Source organism: Magnolia sinica, chromosome 14, assembly GCF_029962835.1.
Source record: "Magnolia sinica isolate HGM2019 chromosome 14, MsV1, whole genome shotgun sequence".
Taxonomy (NCBI): Eukaryota; Viridiplantae; Streptophyta; class Magnoliopsida; order Magnoliales; family Magnoliaceae; genus Magnolia; species Magnolia sinica.
Window position 1 is genome coordinate 11,409,764 of NC_080586.1, and position 27,037 is coordinate 11,436,800.

A 27,037-nucleotide genomic window follows, 5' to 3' on the forward strand; every position below is an offset into this window, starting at 1 on the left:
TATGAAAACCCCAGGAATTTGAGCCGTGATTCCAGAAACATGTTTTATTGGTTTCTGTTGGCAAGGCAAAGAGCAACTTCATGAAAACATTAAGATTATATACAAGTTAAAAGAACACTGGAGATGAATGCTTCTTGCATCTACTGCCAAATCAGGACCTATCTGAGAGAAGCAACAAGCTCAAGAGCTGGAAGGCTTGAAAATGTGCCTTTCAGAGAATAAGATCAGAAGATGTCTAAATGTTAAAATCTAAATACCAATCCCTTGTTTACAAGTTACTCGCATAAATCTTGCTACAATTATTTCCTCCTATGCCTAGCTTTTCAAAGGCGCATATGAAATGTGAGGAACCTACTATTGTACACAGCATAAAAATACAGATTGAGAAAGAGGAGGAAAAAAAATGACAGTTACATACATGGATTCCATCATCTTTGGAGCTGATCTGCAGCTGTATTGCTATTGGCTGAAGAAGCTGTTGTCCTCCCATTCGGTAGCCCATTGTCGATGGGCACTGCTACTCCCCACTTTCCCTCAGACTCTGAGGGCTCCATCACTCTAACCGCACCATCTGTCATCCCAATAGCCAACTGATTTGGCTCATGTGGGTGCGCCGCAATTACAAGTGGGTAAACAGGTTGGCTGCTATGAAGACAGAAATTTCACCCAAGATCAAAATCAGTGAAAGAAATACTGGTTACATCTATTGGCAAGGGAATAAAACATCACTAAATGCTAGAAAGGATGCATTCCAATAAATAGCATTGTTGATCATGACAAAGCACAAAAATAGTGTAGCAGATATGAATGATTTCTTTTCTTTTCTTTTCTTTTCCCAAACCATTAGATTGAAAATCAAATAAGGTCTCTTGTTTCTCTTGGCAATCATTGCTTGTACAATAAAATGGCAATGTCATGTGACATTGCGGTAGCATTTTGAAGCATCTCCAAGTAGATATTTCGTGCAATCTGTTTCTGGGGTGACTCCATTTTGAACTTGATGAGAATTTAGGGAAAGTGGAATGAACTCATTGAAATAAGGCTCAAGGCCCCAATTAGCTCATTCAAATAACTCTCCTTCCAGTCTTCAACATACCACAATGTCTAACAAAACTGCCAAAACACTTGACAAGCCATAAACCCAACTTAGAATTCTATAGCATGTAGGATTTCGCATGTAGACGGCTTTACCCAGCCCTCTAGGCCCAAAACTCCTTGATGACCCTGGGCCACAGACAGTTAAACCTCCTGGCTAAGCAAAAAAAATACAGTGCCAACTTGCTACCCACACCCAACACCATCTCTAGCTGCAACCTAGCAACAAGATGATCTAGAGAGCCTCCTCGGAGTAGTCCTAGGCCTTGCCATAAGCACACCTGTCCCAGACACAGGCATTCTGCTCGATCCACCCAAGCTCCCATTGGGTATATTTCCCAAGGCCATCCACACAGCTCCACCCACCTTGAGTGCTGAAAGGTACAACAAATTCATACAGGACCTATAGAACCCCTTAGATACCCAACCAATGCTACAGCTCCAATCGCCTGTCCCCACATGCCATGCATGGCCATGCAGCATGCCCCCAACAAAAGGGCCATGAAGTACGTGCATAAATAATTACCAAAGTGGAATATGATAATAATCAACAACATAGACAGTACAAGTTCTGTAAAATCAATGAAAGGCGCAGTTCTTAATCCTGACAAATAAGCAGTTTCCAATTAATTTTAAACCATTGCACACTAATTTGAAATCATGGTGTCCTTGAAAATCATCAGCAATCCCTGAAATAATTCAAGCTAAGCAATCTTGATATTTAAATTTAGCTTTAGCAATCCTTGATGTTGAATTTCAAATCACCTGTTTGTCACTGCTGCAGACAAGTATGCTGACGGGGCGATGCGGCATCTTAACCTCAAGCTATCAGCATCAAACACACCTATGTTACCATCACAAAAGGCAGCATAAACTAGTTGGCTATTGCAGGAGTATACTGCATAGGATATCGGTGCAGACAGGAGATCTTGGGGCACCCACTGCAATACAAGAATGTGTGAGAGATCTGTTACAAGCAATCACAAGGACAAATGTCCAAAGGGGAACTTCCTACCTGTCGGATGCGTTCTATCTTGGAGGCATCATATATTGCTAGCTGTGTTTCATGGAATACCAACAAGCGAATTTGGTCAGAGTGGAACTGGACACGAGTATCACCAGCTGGCGCCTTGCCAGCAGGCAGTTGAATAGCAATCGATCTCCTCTTTTCCCATGTATCAGTGTTCCACACACAAAGCTGCAGAAGGTGATGTGAGAATCTTTTATGCTGAAGTGAAAATTTACCTTATATGCCACTCAATGAACTTTTCTTAATTTTTTTTGGAAAAAGAAAATGAAATGACCTGACAGATAGAATTGCAAAAGAAGAGGAATTTGAAACGCATAACAATTGAAGGAAAAAGAATTTATGCAGACACAGATTGAGCCGCCTACAGAGAAATAGTTGTCAAGGGGCCGGAGTTTTAAGTGTGTAGTCATGGTTTTTAGTGCTCAAAGTTGGCCTCCACATGCACTTGTACTCAGTCAAAAGAACACAAACCTATTTTGTTTTATTTAATCAACCTAACCAATAATAACCTAGTAAAAAGTGGAAAACATGGCCGGGGTAAAGGGGCCTAGAAACTATAGAAGCCAAAAGAAAAGGTTTCACAGGTTTCATGTCAATAATGAAAATAAAATGACTATAGAAGTCTAAAGAAAAATGAAGCCCGCAAATTTTTATCAAGTATATGCTTTATGTAGTTTTTGGTGCATCATGCACTAAAGGTAGTTATAGTGGGGCATCATGCACTAATGGTAGTTGTGAAGATTTTGGTCGACTTCTTATTTACAAAAATCTATCAAGGGGCTGTTTGAATTTCTAATTTCATTTGTAAATCAGAGTAAAAAGGTAATAATTATTTCCCATTGTAATTTCAGCTTGCTTCCCAAGGTGGCGTCGACCGTCACCCTCTTTGAAAAATTTTCCTCACGTAACCCAAGGAAAGATTTAAATTTGTGGGGTCCACTGCGATGTTTGTCTTATCCACAGCTCCCCTTCAGCCCTTCAGCAGAAAAATCAAACAGTGGATTAGAGTGAATGGTGGTTTTGGTTACTGCATTGGATTGGCCTATTCGACGTCCATCCCTTCAGTCAGATCATTTCAGGGCATGAGCCGAAAAATGAGGCAGATCTGAAGCTCAAGTGGACCACACCACAGGAAACATTGAGAATTGAACGCCTACCGTTGAAAACTTCTAGGGGGCCCCAAAAGTTTTGGATCAAGCTGATATTTTTGGGTTCCCTTTATCCATGACTGTTTGACCTTATGAACAGGTTGGATGACAACTAAACATCACTGTGGGCCCTACGGAGAAAATAGTTTTCAACGGTAGACGTGTTTAAGACCACTATTTCCTGAAGTGTGGTCTACTTGAGCTTTAGACCTGCCTCATTGTTGGGCTCGTGCCCTAAATGTGCTGGTAAAATAGATGGGCAGTGTGGATAAGTCACATAGATCACCATTGGGGCCTACAAATTTAAATAAGTGCCAACAAGTTTCTTTCTGGACCAATTTTCGAGGAAAAAATCCTCACCAATTTCCATCTAAAACAATCAGATTGAAAAAAGTAATTATTACCAGTGTTTGAAATATCGATACTATCGGCTGATATATCGGCCGATATTATCGTTATCGCACCCCTGCAAGACGATACACTCGCAATAACCCCCGGAAGATACCAAAAAATCCAAAATCCAGATATCGGCCGATATATCGTCAATATTGCACCAATTTCCATCTAAAACAATCAGATTGAAAAAAGTAATTATTACCAGTGTTTGAAATATCGATACTATCGGCTGATATATCGGCCGATATTATCGTTATCGCACCCCTGCAAGACGATACACTCGCAATAACCCCTGGAAGATACCAAAAAATCCAAAATCCAGATATCGGCCGATATATCGTCAATATTGCACGATATTTTGACGATATCGGACGTCATCATCCAAAAAAATTGGGAAAAAAAATTAGAGGGTGGATTTCGGTACCTATAGAAGAAATCGCCATGACCGGAAACTTCCATTTGGCGGGCCATTCGAATTGAAGCATCATTCCTAGGTTTCCACAAATAAAATCTCCGATTTTGGAGAGAAATCCCGAGGCATCTTTGCCGATTTGGGAGAAATTTTAGGGCTCCGGCTTCCAAAACCCTCTCTGCTTAAAAAGTAAAGGTCGTTCGAGCCTTTTTTTTTACGCGGATTAGCTACTGAAAGGTTGAGTCGCGAGATCGCTACTGAAGTGACGTCACCAAGTTACGTGGGTCCCACCATGATGAATGTGTTATATCCACACGGTCCATTCATTTGGAGATATCATTTTAGGACATGAGTCAAATAACGAGGCAGAAAAAAATCTGTAATGGACCCCACTACAGAAAACAGTGGAGAAAGTGACATCCACCGTTGAAACCTTCCTAAGGTCCACCGTGATGTTTATTTGAGATCCAACCCGTTAATAAGTTAAAAAAGATATTATAAAAGGGAAATATATATATATCAGCTTAATCGAAAACTTTTATGGCCCTCAGAAGTTTTTAATGGTGGGCGTCACTCTCTCTACCGCTTTCAGTGGTGGGGTCCATTGGAGCTTTGAATCTTAGTCATTCTTAGGTTCATGGCATAAAATGTTCTCTCCAAATAGATGGACGGTGTGGATACAAAACATACATCATGGTGGGGCCCACAGAACTTGGTGACATCAATTCAGTAGCTACTCAACCTGTCAGTAGCCAATCCGCAGCCCTTTTTTTATCGAAATCCAGTACCACGTACACCACCTAGCTGTGTGTTGACGTCACCAAGTTCTGTGGGTCCCATCATAAGCTGTGTTATATCCAGACCGTTCGTCCATTTGGCGAGCTCTTCTTAAGGCTTGAGCCGAAAAATAAGATAGATCCAAAGATCAATTGGACCACAATGCAAATAGCAGTGGTAGATTGAACGTCTACGATTGAAACCCTTTTGGGGGTCATGGAAGTTTTGGATAATATGATATTTATTTTTCCTCTTCATCCAGGTTCGTGTGACCTAATTAACAGATTGGATGGAAAATAAACATTATGGTGGGCCCTTCGAATATATTAATGGTGAGAATCAGTCCCCCACTACTATTTGCGGTGTGGTCCACTTGAGCCTTGGATATGACTCATTTTTGGGTTCATGATCTAAAATGATCTCTCCAAATGCATGAACGGTGTAGATATAATAAATACATTATTGTGGGGCCATGTAACTTTGAAATATTTGTACAACTTGCGCCGAGGAGTGTCGGCACAATACTAAGATTTCCTGCCAAAGCCTTCCTACGCTTGAAACCTTAGTGGGGCCTAACATTGATGTTTGTGAGGAATCCACTCCATCCATCCGTTTTGTGAAATCATTTTAGGACATGAAATAAAATATGAGTAGGATCTAATACTCAAGTGTGCCAAAAATGTGAGGATTGAACATCCACACTTGAAATATTCGTGGGGCCACATGAGTTTTGAATCAGACTAATATTTGTATTTTCAATTCATTCATGTAGGAATAATGTTATGAACGGTATGGATGGCATGTTAACATCACTGTCGACCCAGGGAGGTTTCAACGGTAAGGAATTTTCCTACCCACCTTTTCCTTTAGTGTGGCCCACTGTAGTCTTGGATCCTGCTCATTTTTGCTCTCAAGTGCTAAAATGATCTCAAAAAATAAATGGACGAGATGGATTTCTTATAAACATCACAGTGGGCCCCACCTAAGTTTTGAGCGAAGGAACTTGGCAGGAAATCTGCGTACGATCAGCGCCCCACCCCCAGTATGGTGGGAAGTGGATCCTCTAGTGAGCAGTGTACTTTGTAAACTTTGTGGGCGCACTTTAATTCATGTATTTTATCCACTCCGTCCATCCATTTTACCAGATAAATTTATGGTTTGAATGAAGAGAAAAAACTATTATTAGCTTGATCCAAAACTTTTGTGGCCCATTAATAGTCAATCACCATTGTTTCCTATGGTATGGTCTACCTAATTATTGGATCTGTTTTATTTTTTGGATAATGTCCTGAAATGATATGGAAAAACGGATGGACGGGGTTGATACTGAATATGGTTGTGTTAGTTCAATCGGACAACGCATAGCTTAGGACCCTATACAAAGGAAATCTATTATATACACTTCTTTTTTGAAACTTTATGATTTAAAAGTGTGTATTAAGGGCCTTTTTAATAATCCCCAAAGTTTCATTAAAAAATTCAACCATTTTCCCAATGTTTCCCCATGTTTCCCAAAAAGTGCGATAAACTATGCGATACAAATGATATATCCCGTGCGATAACCGATACGTATCTGTATCCCAAGGGTGCGATACATTGTGCGATACCGATATTTCGAACACTGATTATTACTTATTTCCTTGTATTTACCATTAAATCAAAAATCAAACAGCCCCTAACGATTAATTAGAAAATTAAGCTGTTTCACCTGGAACGGAAGATAGTTTCATTTGGGACAGATTCTGCAAACCCCAAAATCCATTTTTCATAGCACGTCCAAGGAGGCAGTTTGTGTATTCTTCACATGAGAAAAGTGGGAAGCATCGTCTTTTACTGGAAGTGCAATTTTGGTGTGTTTTCCCTAAATAAATATGTTGTGTTTGAGAAAGGTGGGAGTGGAGGCACACATGACACGGTAATAGTGTTTCATGAGAATGTTGAGCTTGAGGTTTCTGCATTTTCCTTTCATGATTGTTGAACTTCTTTACTTTGTTATCTTCTCCTTCCATCTTACATAAAGTTCTTTCTTCTTCTTTGGGTTTGATACTACAAATCTTGGGTTCATAGTTCCAGTATTTTCAAGTTGATACTACAAATCTTGGGTTCATAGTTCTTTGGGTTTGATACTACAAATCTGGTTTCTGCCTCACTATAGCAGTCAAGTCACACATGCAATTCGACCATTGTAATCACATATCAGTCAACTCAGTAAATACTTATGAGACTTAACCAAGTCATCCAGGCTGGATATGGGTCAGAAGTTACACGAGCAGCTTCTGGTGACCCTCAAAACTGAGTTGACTTGGCCAGTTGTTAAAATTCTAATCAGAACTTATTTTCATGCATTGGCATGGCATTTTGGGCAAGCATTCAAGTACCCTTGGTCTAGAATGCACGGTTAATGGTTCAGTTCACATTTGGCAATTACACTTCGAGTTTCTATTTCAAATTTTTTTAGACAGGGTACTGAAAGCCAGGCCTAGGGCTCGAACTAAAAGCTAAAAGATACCAGCTTGAAAAGACAACATGCAATCAAGAACCCAACAGCTCAGCTGCACGCTCTAAACCAGCTGGAATTGCAAAGAGATATAAGCAACTTCCATGTCGTACATTCAAGTATGTTTGACAGTTCAAGGGTTCAGACTCCAACATCAAGTAATCATGAACTGTTTCTCCATTGCCTGAATTCTTTCTCAGATGAATATGAAAGATAAAGAGGGAACTCAGGCAATGGAACAACAGTTCGAGACATGCTAGGTGCTAACCGTGGAGGAATGATCGTACCATATAAAACACAGTATGACTAAAATAGAAAGATAACCATAATCACCATGACTTACCTGAGCATCAGCACCTGAAGAAACAAGGATGTTAAGGCTGTTGGAAAAGGCTAAACCAGTTATGCGCTTCTGGTGACCTCTCAATTTTGTTTTTACCTAACAAAAGACAGAAAAAATAAAAACATAATTACTTGTTCTTCCTCCGATATGAAACTTTGGTTCAGATGCAAGAAATTACCTCATCCACTCTGACATTGTAAATGTGGATGGTTGAATCCTCCATTCCAATTGCTATTATGTTATTATCTTGTGGATGAAATGCCAAGAATGTCGAAGCTGGTGGAGGTGGCATGAATGTTGTCATTACCTGCAGAACAATGCAATTGCATGTCCAATCACACAAAAGAGTAACAAGATTGATCCAATATGCAAGTATGATCCAATATGCAAGTACTGCCATTACCTTAAAAGTCATCATGTTGAATAGTGACACCTTCCCACCACATGCAGACATTACATATGAATCATTCTTCGAGAGAGCTATGCATGGGACTGCTTCTTCAGGGTTGGTATCTGAGACATCATTAGTCATAAGAAGACCACTGTTTGGTTGCCAATGCTGTGGAGCAACACCGGCAGTGGCCTTTTAACCCTCAATGGATTCAGAAATCTCTTCTTCAATAAAAAGTTTAGTGCAAATACTCAACATGAATTGCAGATGGCAAATAAGATCATTTAACCATTACCTTGCCACTTGGATTTTGTTCACTTCGGCTCCACTTCCATAGCTTCTGAATTGCATTTGATCCAAGAGCCAATAAGCTAACCCCAGAGTTTGTGTAAAGAAGTCTTGCAACCTGGGATGAATGGATGTTATTATAGCACTATGAGGTGGGTAAACAAAGATGCAACAGCATCAAATACACAAAAGAAAATAAAATCAAACAGAGGAACACCTTGCTGGGAGGATCTGCACTGTCTGGCATAGTTACAACCCGGCACTGAGCAGGATCCATAACTTCAGCCAATTCCCAGGGTTTAGTTTTCTCAGTCATGTCTTCCAAAACTCTAGGCTTTTGATCAACCCCATTCTACAGAAGCAAATCAGCAAAAACTAAATGTCACTGTCACCGCAACAAAATACTTGTCTACAGCAATAAAACAATTATCTCGGTTTTGGCTAGTAAGGAGTGGAGTTGTTGCTCAATTGGCTGGAAGAGAGCATTTTAATCCTACTTGTTAGAAAACAGCTACTCAATGCAACGAGTAATAGACACAGGGTTAGACCATCCCAAGGGTTCCAAGCTACCTTTTTTTTCTTATTCTTTTTTTTTTGTGTGTGTGTGCGCGCGCGCGCGTGTGTATGTGGAAGGATTAGGGTTCAGAGCTACTTGTGATGGAAAAAAAACAGTAACAGGATTTCCACGTACAGTGCATGAGCAATAATGGTGCCCGTGCCTTGATCATGCAGACTTTAAGGACCTGTTCGGATGTATGATACCTGAATATGAAAAATGATATGGAAACAGATACAAAAAAGGGATACAACTATCTATTCCTAAGCAGTCCAGGGTATGGATGTGGATCTGGGTATCCCACTTGGAACATGATATTTACATTTTTGTGATGAACTATTTGATCCATTCCACTAACTTCTAGTTCTACTAAAAAGGGATATTGTTTTTAGTTTTATTAAAAAAGATAATTTTCTAGTCTTTCTAACATGTGTATTGTTTTGTTTTGTTTTTTGTTTTTTTCGAAAAGTGAGAACACACACTCTCTTACACCCCCAGGCACACATGGGTTCTCAAACCCATGACCTCAGAGTTGAAACAAACAGTTTCTACCACTGAGCATGAGTAGAGACCCCCATGTATTAAAAACATGTGTATTGTTTTTTTGCTTTATTAAAATTTAAAATTAAAAAAATAAAAATAAATAAAAAATAAGGAGGGATTTTTTTTCTAGCTTTTCTAACATGCCAAGTTTAAATAGGAACTGTTAAATTTACTGTTTTTACCCTACAAACACAGGCATATATCATTTCAATAATGGTAGAAATTTGTCAGAATATCAGAGATAACTAACCATAATACATGTAGGATCCATCTAGGTCATTTTTTTACAAGTACACCAGAAAGGATATTCCATACTTGTACCAATAGTGCGTCATACCCGATATGATACTGGGCATATGGCGACATGATACAATGTGCATATGCAAATGTCTGCGTCTGACAGATTTGGGTGCACCCAATGGAACCAAATGTGAATTGATGTGTCAAATTTTATGGAACTGGATCCATCTGGTGCATCCTGCAAAATGCGGATGCTGGATCTGCTAAATGCTCCTATTTGCAATATTCACACCCAATGAAAATTGGATGGCAATGGTAGGACACATTCTAATCCCATTCTCATCCTGCAGGGGCAGTCATACACTCCAATCCAATTTTTAGGAAGTCGGCCCTAATACATCTTACTAAGCCAACGAATATATGATGAGATTTGACTAAAACATGCAAATTTATTTTTTGACATGTAAATGCTGGAAGTGCATTGAACCAACATCTGGCAATCAAAGATGCAGGAAGAATGCCAGCTTCTGACTTGTCAGCTACTGCTTGCCCAAGCAGTGCTGACATAGTTCTTACTGCAATCAATATATAATTCTCCACAAAGAAATGCTCTTTAATTCCTTGTATCTCACATACAAGAACAGAAGAAGGCCTCGCTGGGGAGCTTCTATCCAAGCGATCAACCCTCGTAACATTTGGACTGCTGTTTGCAACCACGGCAGCACCAGAAACCTGAGCAATGAACATACCAGGGATCAGATAAAGAATCTTTACAAATATGTATAGTAATTAACAAACCACAACCTTAACCGGAGCAGGTTCAATGGGCGCTCTCAATGTGTCAAAAGATCGGCTTTCAATCAATCGCAGAGCTCTGAGGCCATCTGCATTAGCAAGGATCTTGAAACCATTGTCTGCTGTAGTAACAGCAAGGAGATTTCCTTCTTTGTTGAACCTCAAACGGGGAAGACTCTGAAGAGAACAACATGCTGATGTCAAAGATCTGATAAAGGCTGCATACAGGTCACTACTGAATTCAGTTTAAGATAGTGGAAATGAATAAGTTGTAAGTTCCATACTACTGAGTGTACATGACTAGGGTCCAAATCACAGTCATGTCACCTACAAGTGGACTTGTAAGGAATGTTACTCCAATTTGAAGGCTACTTTCCTCACGACGAGTACTTGGGAGAAGTCACTAAAATTTCATCATTTCCGCTTAATTGAAGTAGAAGTTTGCAATTCAATTCATTTGTGCATCCAAAAGCAATCTAAATAATCATGATATCAATTTGGAAACTAAAATCTGAAAAATGTGATCAATAAGATAAATAAAAAATTAAAAAAAATCCTAACCGGGAGTCCTCCCTCAGCATCTGTGGCAGTGAGAAGGCTGACGTTGTCCATATCCCAAAATTTTATCTGACTATCTTCGCCGACAGCCAAAAAGTGATTTTGCGTTGTGTCAAATTGCACAACACCTGCTGATTTCTTTCTGAACCCAGTATATGTCCTCTTTATTGCCCCTTCACTTTCATTCCATTCAACAAGGTAAGAATCACCATCTTTACTTGTCCCACAAGAAAACAATCTGAGATATCAAAAGGGAACAATCATAGCATTAAGTACCATAAATTCAGCAAAACAAAGGTATTTCACAAAGAATTAATTTGAACTTCCCCAATTATACTGCCCTTTTTTCTCTTGCAGTTACTCATCTTACCTGCTTCCATCAGCACTGTAAAGCATTGTAGTACACCATCGTCCTGGAGCATCATAATCAACTCTAGAGCCCATGTTGTCATACAACCATGCCTTAATTTTTCCGTCAAGTGCAGTCGAAAAAATAAACTGCAAATATATAATGACAAATGTTATTTAGTCATGCCAACAGTGGAGCATGAGGCTTCACTTTTTACTTTTTTTCTTCTTTTTTTCACCTATGGGGTCATGAGCATGAGGCTTCACACATAACAAAGGCTGTGAATGTAAAAAAAATTATCACTTATGATCATGCTTTCAGGGCTATGTTCACAAGAATTTCATTTGATGATAGTTCTGACACAGACCTGCTATTAACTCTTCTTTTTTCTACTGCTATTTATCTGGAACTGGTCTTTCCTCTGAAGTAATAAGAATAATCTTGCACTTAACCCTGCAAGCTCAACTTTACCCTTGTTGTTCTTACTGATTCCCTGTTAAGCTGCTAGCTCAAATCACAATAGATTATCGGAGCCGGTGAATATTGCTCTGGCTCAGGTAATCCATTGTGATTTGAGCCATAGCAGCTTAACACGGAATCAGTAAGAACAACAGAGATAAAGTTGAGTTTGCAGGGTCAAGTGCAAGATTATTCTCATTACTTCAGAGGAAAGAACACTTTCAGATGAATTCGTAAGGTGTTCCTTTCATCATCAACCTTCGTATCCGAGAATGAGAAAAAAAAAAAAATGCTTTTGCAGCTTTTGCAACTTTTTGACACAATGTATAGGAGCCTGCACATCAGTGATGTTTTTAGAGTTATGCCGGTGCTTTTCAATGTACCTTTTCGGAAGATCAAAGCAGTGATTTAAATATCAATAGTATCAGCCGATATATAGGCCAATACTACCAGTATCGCACAGCGGCGATACGAAACTGGGCTGAAGGTGTCAAAGTTCCCAGTATTAATCGATATTTCACAAAAGATTACAATGTATTGACGATATATTGTACATTGCGAGTTATAAGTTACCCAGTATCCTTGATACATGCAATACATATCAACGATATCTCATGATATCACAGTTGTGTCAGTCCCCTTGTGTGTGTGTGTTTTATTTTTATTTTTGAAAAATAACCAAAAACCCTGAAAAAAAAAAAAAACGATTTTCTCTGAAAGTTTTTTGCTTTGATTATGTTCCTAAGTGGATTTTAACCAACCCCTTTCATTTAGAGAGAAGGGGATTTAGGTGCGAAAATCAAGATTGGATAGCGCGCAGTACCAGAAAACCCAATTGATGAGTTTTTGCTAATTTGATCTGTTTTCTCTAATTTAAATTGCTTGGAAACAATAGAATGAAGTTACTATCCATGATTTTGCATATTTTTTTCATGCTCAATCATGAATTTGACCTCCGATATTTGAAGTTGGGGAATTTGGAGAAAATCCGAAAAATTCCCGTTTAGTGTGGAAAAATCGTATTAGAATACTTCATGGTTGATCTATAGATTCAAAGAAATTTTTAAAAAAAAAATGTTTTTTTAATGACAACGGGGTGTCCCTGCCCCCTTTTGAGGCGAGAATATTCCCTGTGGATGCAGGCAATCACCCGTGCATTGGGTAATCCACGGGGTGGGGAATTGAACTCGTGTCTGTGGGGAGTAAACTGGAAAAAAAAATGTTTTTAATTAAAATTATCGAAAAATAAGGTAATAATAATATTTTTTTTAATTTAGATTGACCTAATGTTATTTGTGCCTAATATTTATGTATTTATGAGCACATGCTAATGTCAACATCAGCCACACCCATTTAGTCACTTTCAAAAATAAATTTTAATTTTTAAAAAATATATATTCAAAAAACTAAAAAATATTTTTTAAAATAAATGCATTGTATATTGTTGGACATATTTAGTGCAAGTATTTAGTACAATGAATTTTCTAATAAATTATAGAAACTTTAGTGATTTTTATTCATTATTTTAAATTTAAATTTAAAAATAATTTAAAAAATACGAAAATATTTGAGATAATATTGTTTCTTTGTTTCTTGTTCCTAATATTATTTTTAGCTAATGTGGTTGTTCATACATGCCTTCTAGGATTTATAAATTGTATGAAGTGATCTTGAATATAATTGCATCACTTTTGTGAGAAAGTGCATAGTTTAGGACCCTCTATATATAGGAAACTTATTATGTTTACTTATTTTTTGTGATCTTTTGAGTTCTAAGTGTGTAATAATGTCTTTTTAACATCCCCTTAACAATTCAACCAACTTCTCAATGTTTCCAAAATAGGCGATACATTATGTGATACACGAGATACCGATGTCTCCGTATCCCAAGTGTGTGATATATGCATTGTTACCAATACTTGAATCATTGGATCAAAGAGAGATTTGTGGAAACAGTATATTGATCAACTCCAATGCCAAAAATCAACTTGCATGCAAGGGAAACGAGATATATAATCCGTTCCACTAATCAAATTCAATATATAAGGTTGCCAACAAAAAGGATAAAATATTATTCTCCCATCTATGACACAACTATGTCTTAGCAAGGAAAGAAAGATTGAACTATAGAAACAAGCAACCACATGCTTCTAATGCCAAAAATCAACTTTGCATGCAAGGAAACGAGATATTTAACACCATCACACAACTATATCCTAGCAAGGAAAGAAGACTCAACTAGACAAACAAGCAACCACATGAAGAAACATTTATCAAGAACTTCAAGAGGAATGAAACTAATCAAGGCGGCACTACCTGTGACTACAAATGAAACATCCCTTGCAATAACTATATCATCAACATAAAACAATAAAATGATGTGGGAGAAGAATGTTTAATGTTAGCTATGAATCACCAAACTAAATGCATGGATTAAGGGTGCAAGAAGAAATTGAAATATAGGAAGAAATGGCATACAAAGAGTATAAGGCATACTATGCCCTTCCAGGGCATGTTTTCACTTTTCACATACCCCAATAACAGGCAAGGAGACAAATTTCAGTAACAACTCCAAAAAATCAGATGTTTTTCAAGAATCACTGATAATATCAAGTGGATTTCTAGGTACAGAAGTTTAGGAAGAGGGACGGGCAAAGTTGACTCACAATGATGCATGCAGGACATGAAATTAAATATGACATGCAAGATTTCAAGCTTTAGATCATACCAATTTTAAATAGTCGCAAAATTCCACGTCCCGCAAACGATCAAAAATTCAACAGGGGAAATCTACGGGGGGTCCAAGCCTACACACATTTAGGGCTGGATCAAATAAAATTATAAACCAAACAATACCCAAAGGAGTGTAAGATTCATCCACTCTTGCCAAGGATTGTTCCCCAATTTAAGAGATTCACCACGTTCCAATTCGGGGAAAGTCTAGGGTTTGCAAAAGATGGAAAAACTTAGAATTTGGGATTATTTAAGATTAGGGTTAGAGATTTAAGCGAGAGAGGAGTGAAATGGGGGATAGAATAACCTAAGACAGTCCACACGTGTGGACAATAGCTCAGCCCAGACGCACGTGCGTGGGTTCCTATCTGCACGTGTGTGGGGCCCACGAAACTGGAAACTGCCAGCTAGGGGTTGGTCGGCCAGGGGAGGTCCACCCTCACGCCAAGTTTCACGTCGATCCGCAGTCCAGTATGTGCGTGGTGCTCCGCCGAAGTTTCGGCCCCTGGTGGGCCAGAATCTGAAAATATGTTGTAAAGGAGAATTTGGGTACAAAGAAAGATAAATCTGAATATGGAAAGGCTATGGGAGATGATGAATGTGGGGTGTAGGAAGTGGGAATGATTTGGGATGATTGTGGGTTCGTACCACAGTAGTTAGCCCTTCGAAGAAGGGAGGGTTTCACACCCAATTAGCTTCTTCAACTTCGAGGAATAGGGAAGAAAAAAACACAGAATTTTATTCATAAATTTGAATGAAAAAAAACCTACATGGGGTTGCCTATTTATAAGAAAACCCTAAACCCCAAAAGTCGCGCCATGTGTGCACACTTACTTAGAAACGAAGTAACAAAAATAACAACTAATCAACGTAATTAAAACTGTTCATGATGTTTCTAATAACGATAGTAACCAAAACTCAAAATCTTAAATCATTTAGGGTAGTGTGCCACGATCATGAGATCCAATGGTGGAATCCCTATGATGATCGGGTCCACTCCAATGCTCCATAACACAACCCCCTAACTAAGAGGTCTTCCATAAATGTTGTCGTCGATCTAGATCGATAGTGAGGCATTCCTCCTCCTTGAGTATGTGCGTAACGTGAGGGGTGTGAGCGTGCACATGATGTCCCCATCAACTCTCCCCGGCTACAAAGATTTCGCCACTGGCGAAATAAAACTCGTAAACCACTCCAAGATGTAAGGATCAAGTCTCTGAAGCTCCTCCTCAATGAGTCACGCACTGTTTGAAGTTGGGCGTGACTTCCACTTGACCAGGAACTTTTGAAATCCGTCGTCCGACGTCGATACTATCTGATGGTCTAGAATATCATCTATCTCCTCTCTGGGTGTGGGAATGGTAGGTATAAGAGGTAGAGGCTAGGAAGATGGATCGGAAAGAGGCCATGAATCAAGGAAAAAGTCTGAGGAATCAGGATGGTTCGGTGCAAGGCTGGACAATGTATTAGTGGTCCCCTGAAATGCAACTACATCCTCTACATTGAATGTGGAACTAATTCCTATGGAAGGTAAAAGATCTACCACATACGCATTGAGACCGTTTCGTTTTATAATTTTGAATGGTCCAGCGTTACGTGTGTGTAATTTACGAACGACTCCATGAGAGTACTGCTCTGGCCTGATGCGGACCATCACAGAGTTCCCTACATTGAATTTCTTGAATCGTTTATGTTGGTATGTAGAAATTTTGTAATGTTCATTACTAGTATTGATCTTTCGCCTGATTTCTTAATGCAATGAATGAATGTGATGTACAAAGGACTCTGCAGACTCTAATAACCTATGGGACAACAACATAGGGACAAGATCAATAGGCTTCCTAGGAACAACATCACACAAAAGTGTGGCTTTATATGATCCAAATTGAATAGGAACAAGACAACGGTGCGAGACTGGACTGGAAGTTTCATCAACCCAAGACACTATAGGGTTGAGGATGGGCTTCAAGCTTCAAGCCCTCACAGTGTCAGTTGATGCCACGTTGGTACAACTACCACTATCCACGATCATCTTGCAGCTCTTATCACCACATTTTGCGTGAGTATAGAGGGCCGTGTTGTGCCAATCGTCGGTATTCTTTACTTGTGCAAAGGCGCACGCACAACTGCAAGGGTCGCAAACTCTTGCGCTCCCTCTTCCTCATCACTAGGGGTTTCTGCTAGCTCATATTCTTCCTCCTCACCATTACTTTTTGGGTGCACTACTTTTACTTGCCCATCAATAAGAAACACCTTGGTGCCCTCTCTCGTGCCACACTGGTAGGTAAAGTGACCAAACTCCTGACATCTAAAACACCTAGTCGTATCACTTTTACGCGAGCTAGACCCGATAACTCCTTTACCCTTATCATCCTTGGGCCCAGATTGAACACTACTGTAAGGCTTGTATTGATATCCAGTGCTAAGCTTAGCCCCAGAAGGGTTAGCCTTAGTGCCAGAATGGCGAGGCTCAAACCGCTTTTCCATAGGTGTTTTGAGGTATTGCTCGACCTCCAATACTACTTGATACATTTATTCAAGAGTGTCTGTCCTTAGCGAGCAACTCTCTTAATGTGAGAACAGAGGCCCGTCTTAAATCGAGTAAGAATGAGTAAGGGATCCTCATCAACTTCACACCGGGTCAAATACTCTTCGAACTTCTCAATGTATTCAGCCACACTCATGGAACATTGTCAAAGAGATTATCATTCTTCAACCAACCTCAAGTGATAAAAGAAAGGAAGGTACTTTTTCTTAAGAGCTTCTTTCATTTCTCCCCAATGGACTATTAGGGGCTCCCTCGACCTTTCTTTTTTTCGCTCCATAGTAGCCCAAAACCTCTTTGATTGGCCCACAAGCTTCATCTTAGCAAATCGGACTCGAAGAGCATCCGACATGTCGTACCACTAAAAATAGTGATCCATATCCACCAACCAATCTAGAAAAGCTTTAGGGTCCAAGTGGTCATCAAACGTAGGGGCCTCCACTCTAACTCCCTAGAGGAGTCGCGCATCTGGATCATAATGATCATGATGCCCCTCGCGAGGTGGGTGCACGGGTGCGCGCCCATGACCAATTCTTTAACCACCTCTATTCCTTTGTCTATCCTCCTAACTTCTTGCCTGAGATCGGGCATCTTCCTCCATGGTGGGATTTGCTCGGGCGGAGGTCTCTAGTTGGGTAACACGCACATTAAGCTGTTCAAAGCGTTGGTCAATACGTTGTTCTAAGCGCCTACCCAAAGACTCAATCTGTCGAATAATATTGTTCATTAACTCTTGCAATTGCTCCATGTTTAGTGTAGGGTGCAAGCCAAAACCACGAACAGTACGTGTGGGCATACAACTACTCAACTCAAAGACCCTCTAATACACTATATGCGTCTAAATGGGACTAAATGATCCTATAGGACTCTATATGAGGGAAACAACACAACACTACTAAAATTTCAGCAACATAACTGCCCAAATAGTTCGTTAACAGAAAATTCAAATATGAAAATTGGAGATTTTCTGACAACAAAAAATTCAGCAGTCCATGTTGTGAATGATGGGTCCTAAACAGCCCTATATGATGAGACTTGATGCAAAATAGACGTGAATAGACTAAACCCTAAAAATGCAATGCATTACCTAATGAAAACCCTAAGCTTTGATACCAAATTTGATGCAAGACATGAAATTAAATATGACATGCAAGATTTCAAGCTTCAGATCATACTAATTTTAAACAATCACAAAATTCCACGTCCCACATACGATCAAACATCCAACAAGTGGAATCTATGAGGGTCCAAGCCTACACACGTTAGGGCTGGATCAAATAAAATTGTAAACCAAACAATTATACCCAAAGGAGTGTAGATTCATCCACTCTTGCAAAGGATTATTCCCCGATTCAAGAGATTCACCCTGTTTCAATTTGAAGAAAGTCTAGGGTTTGCAAAAGTGGGAAAAAACTTGAAATTTAGGATTATCTAGGGTTAGGGTTAGAGATGTAAGGCAAGAGAGGAGAGAGAAGAACCTGAGACAGTTCCACACGTGTGGACAGCAGTTCGGCCTAGACGCACGTGCGTGGTTCCTGTCTGCACGTGTGTGGGGCTCACGAAACTGGAAACGGCCACCTAGGGTGTGGTCAGCCAGGGGTGGCCCACTCACACACCAAATCCCACGTCAATCCGCTGTCCGGTTTGTGCATGTTGCCCCGCCGAAGTTTCAGCCCCCCTGGAGGGCAAGGATCTGAAAATCTACTGTAGAGGAGAACTTGGGTACAAAGGGGGGTGGATTTGAAGATGGGATGGCTGTGGGAGATGATGGATGTGGAGTGTAGGAGGTAGGGACGATTTGGGATGGCTGTGGTTTCGCACCACAGTAGTTAGCGCTTCAAAGAAGGGAGGGTTTCGCACCCAATTAGATTCTTCAACTCGGAGAACTAGAGAAGAAAAAAAAACGCAGAATTTTATTCATAAACTTCAATGAAAAATAAACCTACATAAGGTTGCTTATTTATAAGAAAACCCTAAACCCCAAAAGCCGCGCCGTGTGTGCACACTAATACTTAGAGACGAAGTAACAAAAATAGCAACTAATCAACGCAATCAAAACCATTCATGAAGTTTCTAATAATGATAATAACCAAAACTCAAAATCCTAGATCATTTAGGGTAGTGGGCCACGATCATGAGATCTAATGGTGGAATTCACATGATGATCGGGTCCACTCCAATGCTCCATAGCACAGCCCCCTAAATAGGAGGTCTTCCATAGATGTCGTCGTCGATCCAGATCGATAGTGAGGCCCTCCTCCTCCTTAAGTACATGCATAGGATGGGGGGCGTGCATATGTGCATGATGTCCTCATCACACAGCCTTCGGACGAGCTCATTACTCACATTTCAAGGACTTGCACTCTTTCTCAAGAGTACGTTTTGTTGCGAGCATGCATTGCACACATGGGCATTATAACCAACAAGGGGTGTTTAGATCGGTAGAAAACAATGGAAAACTGTGGAAATGAGATGTGGAAATCCATAGAAATCACAGATGTGATGTGATGTGGATTCTTTTCTACACATTTCCCTTTCCTTTGAAATAGTGTTTGGTTTTCCATATCCATGTTTTCGTTTCCACCAATCCAAATAGGACTCACTGATCTATTAGGACTCATGTTACCACGCATTCTTTGCAGCATTTTACTCATAGTTGTTAATAGCTGGGATCAGGGAAAACACATAATGGGCATCATTGTTGGGCACTGCTCTCTCTTGTTTCATCGAAGAAGCTATCCACTATGACTATATCCAGTGTTGAAGGCATGTAACCAAGCCATATCTTCTGGTTGCAGTTAACTGTGTTCTACGTGCCTGGAAAAGATTTTAGATCGGTTTCCAATTCATTTAGAGAGAAAACTGTAGTGTGTTCCACACACAACTGTGAATCATCCATACCCCCACATACATTTCCTCTTCCACGCAGCATACTAGCATTTTCACTAACTTTTCTCATTAGCACCATATGTTCCCTGTTCACCAGCTTTCCTTCATGATCTTTGAGGGACAACTCGAAGGGTGTTAGACCTCTATATTCTATGTTTTTCCTATACTGGCATTCTTGTAATTTCATCCTTTATTCAGGAAAATCCTATGGAGTTTTCTCACTTAATCCTTTGGCAATTGCATGCATTGGGGAGAAACCCCTCACTTCTAGTTAATGCAAACATAATATCTCAACTTCTAGCAGGTAGTTGGCTTTCCCTTTTCTTTTATACGTGAAAAGTTTTACCATTCTCAACAAGAAAATCTCTTCTTGGTAAGGGAATTGCTATATTTAAACAGAAATAATCATTAGATGGAACAAAAGAATGTTCAACTACAGTCAAACTTCATATTTTAACAAAGACAATGAATGCTTATTGTACAATATAGTACATGAATCTGTTCTCCACCCATGATTGCCTTGACTCCTGTGAGAGTACAAATGGAAGCAGAGTGGCTTCCCATCTTTACTTCCAAAAGGGGGGCAGGGGGTGGAGCGGGGGCTGATCTGGAAGCACACAAATGTATGAGATCCTAATGGTTTCTTATTGAGAAGTCCTAGATGTAAGTTAGACTTTTAATTTTAGTTCTTGGTTTCAACCTTCCAGACACGGGCAGGGAAAAAGACTTCTGTTATGCAACTTTACAGTGGTTTCAGAATTCAGAAATAATTTGAACATGGAAAAGACAACCTATATCTGTGATACATGTCATGAACACAAAATCAGAAAACTCTTGTACCTGAATGCTCTCCTTGTGATGAGGGCAAACAGAATAAACAGGTGCATCATGCCCTTCAAAGTTATAAAGCCTCCGTCCATTCAAATCCCACACCTAGAAAACATGTACCTCTTCACTTAGTGAAAATGAAAAAACATGAGATGGTTAGGCGAAGGCAAAAACTAAGAGAGATTTCATGGTTACACCTTTATCAGCTTATCATCTCCACAAGTTACGACACACAGCTGTTTATTTGGATGAGAGAATGCTAGGTCATTGACTTTGCCAACATGAGCATCAATCTGCCAAAAAAAAAAAGAAGTCATATTGTAGTTATAGTTTGTTCCCTTGTTCGTCAGGCAGCAAAAACTTGCAACCCACCTCTAGATGCTGGCGTAGATCATTAGTTCCTTGATAAGCATATAAATGAATCAAGTGCTTTGTAAATGCAATGCCTGAAACAAGAAAATAAGAATGTTCATTTGTTTTCATCAGCAAAATGTACATAAATATTAACAGGACACGACCTAGTCCACTATATAGGGGACACATACCCATCAAACTTCCATCTGGACTCCAAGTTACTCGACTAATAGATATTGATGGATCTTTGCCAATTGCAGCCTGTAAATTTCAGGAAGAGAACATCAATGCATAAAAAATTATTAATAGACCAAATGATATAGCTATAAATGATGTCCTTATATAAAGAGCAAAGACTGGACTACAGCTTAATAAAAGATTCCCTCTATAGTAGACTTTATTGCCAAGGCTAAAACAAAACACTAATTGGAATGTCAAAGTTCAGCTTCATGCCTTCCATCTAGAAATAGTATTTGCACACATAATGTAAGAGATGGATAAGTGGGACAGAATGTTGGGCAGTTAAGGAACAACATGTTAATAGGATGTGTAGCTGAAATGAATAAGTTGAGATGGATGAGCAGCAAGACGAATAAGTATAAAATTAGAAATGAATGCATTCAACGGAACTTAGGAGTGGCACCAATACGTAATAACATAAGGGACAATAGCGTTAGATGGTTTGGTCATGTGCAATGGATACCAAGAACCACACTATTTAGGAGTGAGTTGGTACAAGTTTGAAGGCTCTACAAAGGAGAGGGGAAGGCCCAAAATAACAACGATGTAGGTAGTAAGAAAGACTTGATGACATATGGTTTAAATGAAAATATGGCCCTTGATAGAGCAGAATGGCAGAATAGGATTCATGCAGCCAACCCCAATTACGTGGGATAAGGCTTAGATGATGATGAATGTAAAAGGAAACAAATGCATTCTAGGAATAAGATAAATGAAAATAAAGTTTGTTCTTATCTTGAAATTGTACTGCCAAATAATTAAATAAATCTTCTTTATGAAGTTCCCAAAGATAAGAAGTGATAAGAACCTGAAATGGCAATGAACAAGATGACGTGTCCCAAATCTTGAATGGTTTAGATGCCAACCTCTCTCGTAACCCAATTTGCCAAAGTGAAATTTCACCATTGCTAGAACCAACTGTTCAAAGAAAGAACCAGGTTAAAAAGAACCATGTTTGCATGCTAATATATCTATAATCTCAGGATGATCTGCTCTTTGCATTTGCTGAGGCACAAGATTTGACATCCATACCAAGAAGTAAAGTCTGATGAGAAGGATGGAAATCCATGCTTGTGACACTCGATCCTTGATTTATGGTACAGGCTACTGCTCTTGGCAGATCATCCGATGACCAAGAAGTTTGTGGAAGAGGAGTTGGATATGTAACCTGAAAAAACAGGACAAAAACTCACACAATTGCTATGCACTATCAAGCTCTGAACACCAGCAACAATAAAATAACTCAAATCTCAGTACCATAACCATAAAAAGCATGCACACATTTCAGAATGCTCAACAGAATTCTGAACCATTCAGACTTACCTCATCAACGGGTGCAGCAGACCTCAGTCGCTTCATTAGTTGTTCAGAATCAGTACTTTGATAATCAACCATACCTAGTCCATTTGGAGGAGTTCTTGGACGTTTCAAAATGGAAACTGTGGAAAAGAGACATAACGATTGCCCATACTCTCTAAGCACTTAATCTATGATGATAAATTGCAGTGGCCAGAAAAAAAGGCTCCATGTAAGGATTCAATTAATCCATGCATTTTCTTCAATAACCCTTTGGCATTTAAAGCATATCAACTATTCAATCACATTTTCTTTCTCTAAATGGAAAAAACCAAACAGACTATAAAGCAAATTATGACAACTTTAAAATTCTGACCTTGATTTGGAGGAACAGGTATTGACGAAGCAGCAACAACAGCAGATTGAACGGATGAGGAAGCAGCAGCATTTGCCATCCAGCCAGCTAAAGCATTACTTGCAGCTGCTGCAGCAGGTGGGAAAGGCTGCATCCAATAAACCAGTGATATATCAATGTAAGCATCTAAAGCTCTCCTTCTGAGAAAATCAAAACATCTGAGATAAGCCACATCAGACTGCTTTTCAAAAAAGAAAAAGTAACATCGTACTCCATGTGCTCCAAGGGGTGTGTAGGTAGCAGTCTTGGCAACTGCTGTAAGTGGTACAGGGACCGGTGTTGGAGCACGAGCTCCATTTGTAGGTGCACATGTATGGTCTGTGAATAAGGTCTTGATATCGGGGTTAGGCCTTGGATTCTTACAGAGCTGATGCTGCCAGTTCAAACTGCACAGACGATCAAATAGAACTTCAGCAGCCAACCAAACAATGGACGACCTTGATTGACCAAATACCATGCAGATATAGCAGCTAGCAATGCCGATCAGAATGAAAATAGTGCACATCTTTTAGTAAAAGTAAACTGGGTGGGTCTGACAAACCTAAATAAACCATGAAGCACCACCACTCAAGATTGTCTGAAAGCTTACAAAAAATGAAGACTCTTTACCTTTGATTAATTAGAGTTCGCAATCTTGATGCTTTTAAAGTGGGGAACGCCAGCTTTTCTCGAAAAAGAGGATTTGCTTCTATCAATTTTTTAAGCTCAATCAGCATAATGCTTCGAGCTGATTTAGTGTCACCATACTTTGATAACTGTTCATTTTCCCTACAATCAGAGAAAAGAAAATTAATAATAATAATAACTTTTCATGCTTACATTATTAATTTTCCCAGCATTCAAGGAAAAGAAAGAAAGTTGTGACATCAAAAACAAAGAGCACAAATAAAGTTGCTAATCAGCCTGGAAAAAAAAAAAAAAAAGAAGGATTGAATTGAAGAAATAGGACTAGTCTTGCAAGCAATATCAGATAGAATCTATCAGTTCCAAGTTCAACGGATACATATTCAATTAGTATCTCTTCATGTGGAAATTGAGTTGTTTATTGAAGGAAGAAGAAAATGTTTATGAAAATATCATCAGCATCATCATCTAAGCCTTATCCTAACTAGATGGGGTCAGCTTATGAAAAAATCATAAATAAAAATCAATAAGAAACAGAACCAAGGTTTCCCTACAAGAGAGGATAAAAATTGCTGGAACATGGTTAATGTAATACAGCAACTCTAAACCTGGTTAATGTAATACACGTTGAGGCTTTACATTGTATAAATGCATTACAAAATCATCCTAAGCCCTCCATATACCTCCCAAACAGCTGCTATTTGTGTTTTCCCTTCATCTAGGTTTGTTTGACCTTATGAACAAGTTGGATGGCAAATAAACATCCTTGTGGGCACTAGGAAGGTTTCAACAGTGGGCATCATTGTCCCCAATGCTTTTTGTGGTGTGGTTCACTTGAGCTTTGGATCTTCCTCATTTTTGGGGACATGCCCTGAAATGATGGGCGTCATTGTCCCCAATGCTTTTTGGGGTGTGGTTCACTTGAGCTTTGGATCGTCCTCATTTTTCAGGACATAACCTGAAATGATAAAATGGATAGACGGTGTGGATATAGGACATACATCATGTGTATATAACCAGGGAAAGTACTTTACAAGTCGGACATAGAGCTACAAGAGAAGTATTGCATACGGTCGTTACCCTGTTTTACTTCCGACTACTGTAATAGTGATAATCATCACCTCATTTACCACACATTACAGCACATTATTGTGGTATTGGTAATCCAAAACAGGCTGTTAGAAAATGATGGGTCCGAGGGGGGGTACGAACAACTTTCTCCAAGGGGATTCGCTCAAAATAGGGAACCGAGAAAGGGCAAGGTCTAAGTAGGAATTGTGGTTAGAGGACATCTCCTAGCCAAGAGGTCCTAACAAATGCAATTTAGAGGCTGTTTAGATTGGTTGAATCCTCTCAAAAATGGTGGAAAATTCATTTCCACATGTGACATTTTCCCGTATTTGCAAAAGCAAATTCATTTGTGGAGATAGATTTCCATTTCCACGGTTTTCCTTGAAAAATGGTGATTCCATTTCCTTCCAATATATATATATATATATATCCATGGATACAACAGAGAGCTCTCACTTTTTTACCATTGACCTTTTGACATTTCCATTGAAATTACTTGTGCTAAAACAAACCGGTTAAATTGGATTCTTTTCCACACATTTCTGTATCCTCCTAAGTGACATGAAGCTTTCATATCCATGTTTTGGTTTCTACCAATCCAAACAAGCTGCAAGCAGCAACATATTTCTAATCAAAGACCACCATGAGATCCTTGACAACAAATAATACAAAGCAATATTTTTATAAACCTTACCACTACGAGGTTGAATCCTTTGAGGATTTGCTTGGAAGTATTAGAGAATACAAGGATTCCCTTGAATAGATGCATGAAAGAGTTTGGGCTCCTTCCATTCACACATTTCCTTTCACCGAAGCTTTCATTAAGGTCGGGCCATTGGCAAATGGTTGGATTCTCCTCGTGCAAAGGTTTGGATGTGCCCAATCCAACCTCAAGTAGCGGCCTTTCAGTGGACATCCATCATGGGCCACAAGATCTCAACATTGAATCATCTTTGGGAATTTAACATTATTCCTCAATTGCATCTCAACTATGGCTACTTGGAATTTCTTTTACAAGTTGATATTTGTTATGCCATCTCAATTGCCGACTTGATTGAAAGATGCTCTTTTCTCAAGTTTAGAAAGCATTATAAGAGTTGTTTGGATTATGGGCAAAGTAGTGTCGTGACAAGTAGTCGGAGTAATCATGATGTAGAACAATTAACCACTTGCTCTAAAAGCTCGAACTATTAGAGTATGGCGAATTAATCCCTTTATCTCATAGCCCAGGCCCCACATTGCATGAGTTAGAACCTCGGCCGAACCCCCTTCGTGGGCCCCAAATCACATGGGCCGCCCACCCCAAGTGTGTCCCCGCATCCCACGGGCTACCCCACTCGAGCCTGGTGTGAAATGCGCATTAATCACCCCCGGTGAGGAGTCTCGAACACGAGATCTCCTCCATGGGCCGCACCCATCCCGAGTGTGCCCCTGCATCCAACAAGCAACCTCACTCGAGCCCGGTGTGAAAATGCCCTTGCATTAATCACCCCCAGTAAGGAGTCTCGAACACGAGACCACCTGCTCTGATACCAATTTGATGCAGGACAATTAACCACTTGCTCTAAAAGCTCGAACTGTTAGAGTATGGCGAATTAATCCCTTTATCTCATAGCCCAGGCCCCACATCGCATGGGTTAGGACCTCGGCTGAACCCCCTTCGTAGGCCCCAAATCACATGGGCCGCCCACCCCAAGTGTGTCCCCGCATCCCACGGGCTACCCCACTTGAGCCTGGTGTGAAATGAGCATTAATCACCCCCGGTGAGGAGTCTCGAACACGAGACCTCCTCCATGGGCCGCACCCACCCCGAGTGTGCCCCTGCATCCAACAAGCAACCCCACTCGAGCCCGGTGTGAAAATGCCCCTGCATTAATCACCCCCAGTAAGGAGTCTCGAACACGAGACCTCCTGCTCTGATACCAATTTGATGCAGGACAATTAACCACTTGCTCTAAAAGCTCGAACTGTTAAAGTATGGCGAATTAATCCCTTTATCTCATAGCCCAGGCCCCACATCGCATGGGTTAGGACCTCGGCCGAACCCCCTTCGTGGGCCCCAATTCACATGGGCCGCCCACCCCAAGTGTGTCCCCGCATCCCACGAGCTACCTCAATCAAGCCTGGTGTGAAATGCGCATTAATCACCCCCGGTGAGGAGTCTC

The 27,037-nt window shown here is 39.9% G+C and overlaps 1 protein-coding gene across 4 annotated transcripts in view; it reads right to left on the bottom strand.

Annotated features, from left to right (window-relative positions):
• Positions 1–232: 232 nt before the first annotated feature.
• LOC131225646 (protein TPR1) overlaps positions 233–27,037 on the bottom strand; it is a 31,085-nt gene continuing 4,280 nt past the window's right edge. The window contains exons 4-25 of one of the 4 annotated variants that reach the window (XM_058221216.1): positions 23,787–23,945; positions 23,389–23,563; positions 23,139–23,265; positions 22,790–22,905; positions 22,499–22,634; positions 22,275–22,384; positions 21,418–21,487; positions 21,245–21,318; positions 21,070–21,165; positions 20,885–20,977; positions 11,440–11,567; positions 11,073–11,307; positions 10,521–10,688; positions 10,353–10,448; positions 8,595–8,729; positions 8,385–8,495; positions 8,102–8,281; positions 7,877–8,005; positions 7,699–7,794; positions 2,111–2,293; positions 1,861–2,036; positions 233–642 (exon numbers count right to left, since the gene is read on the bottom strand). In XM_058221216.1, coding sequence (XP_058077199.1) covers positions 429–642; positions 1,861–2,036; positions 2,111–2,293; positions 7,699–7,794; positions 7,877–8,005; positions 8,102–8,281; positions 8,385–8,495; positions 8,595–8,729; positions 10,353–10,448; positions 10,521–10,688; positions 11,073–11,307; positions 11,440–11,567; positions 20,885–20,977; positions 21,070–21,165; positions 21,245–21,318; positions 21,418–21,487; positions 22,275–22,384; positions 22,499–22,634; positions 22,790–22,905; positions 23,139–23,265; positions 23,389–23,563; positions 23,787–23,945 — 3,007 coding nt within the window. In that variant the 3' untranslated portion in view covers positions 233–428. Of the gene's footprint in view, positions 646–1,860; positions 2,037–2,110; positions 2,294–7,698; positions 7,795–7,876; positions 8,006–8,101; positions 8,282–8,384; positions 8,496–8,594; positions 8,730–10,352; positions 10,449–10,520; positions 10,689–11,072; positions 11,308–11,439; positions 11,568–20,884; positions 20,978–21,069; positions 21,166–21,244; positions 21,488–22,274; positions 22,385–22,498; positions 22,635–22,789; positions 22,906–23,138; positions 23,266–23,388; positions 23,564–23,786; positions 23,946–27,037 lie in introns of all 4 variants that reach the window. The other 3 variants (XM_058221215.1, XM_058221212.1, XM_058221213.1) reach the window with 3 other exon arrangements.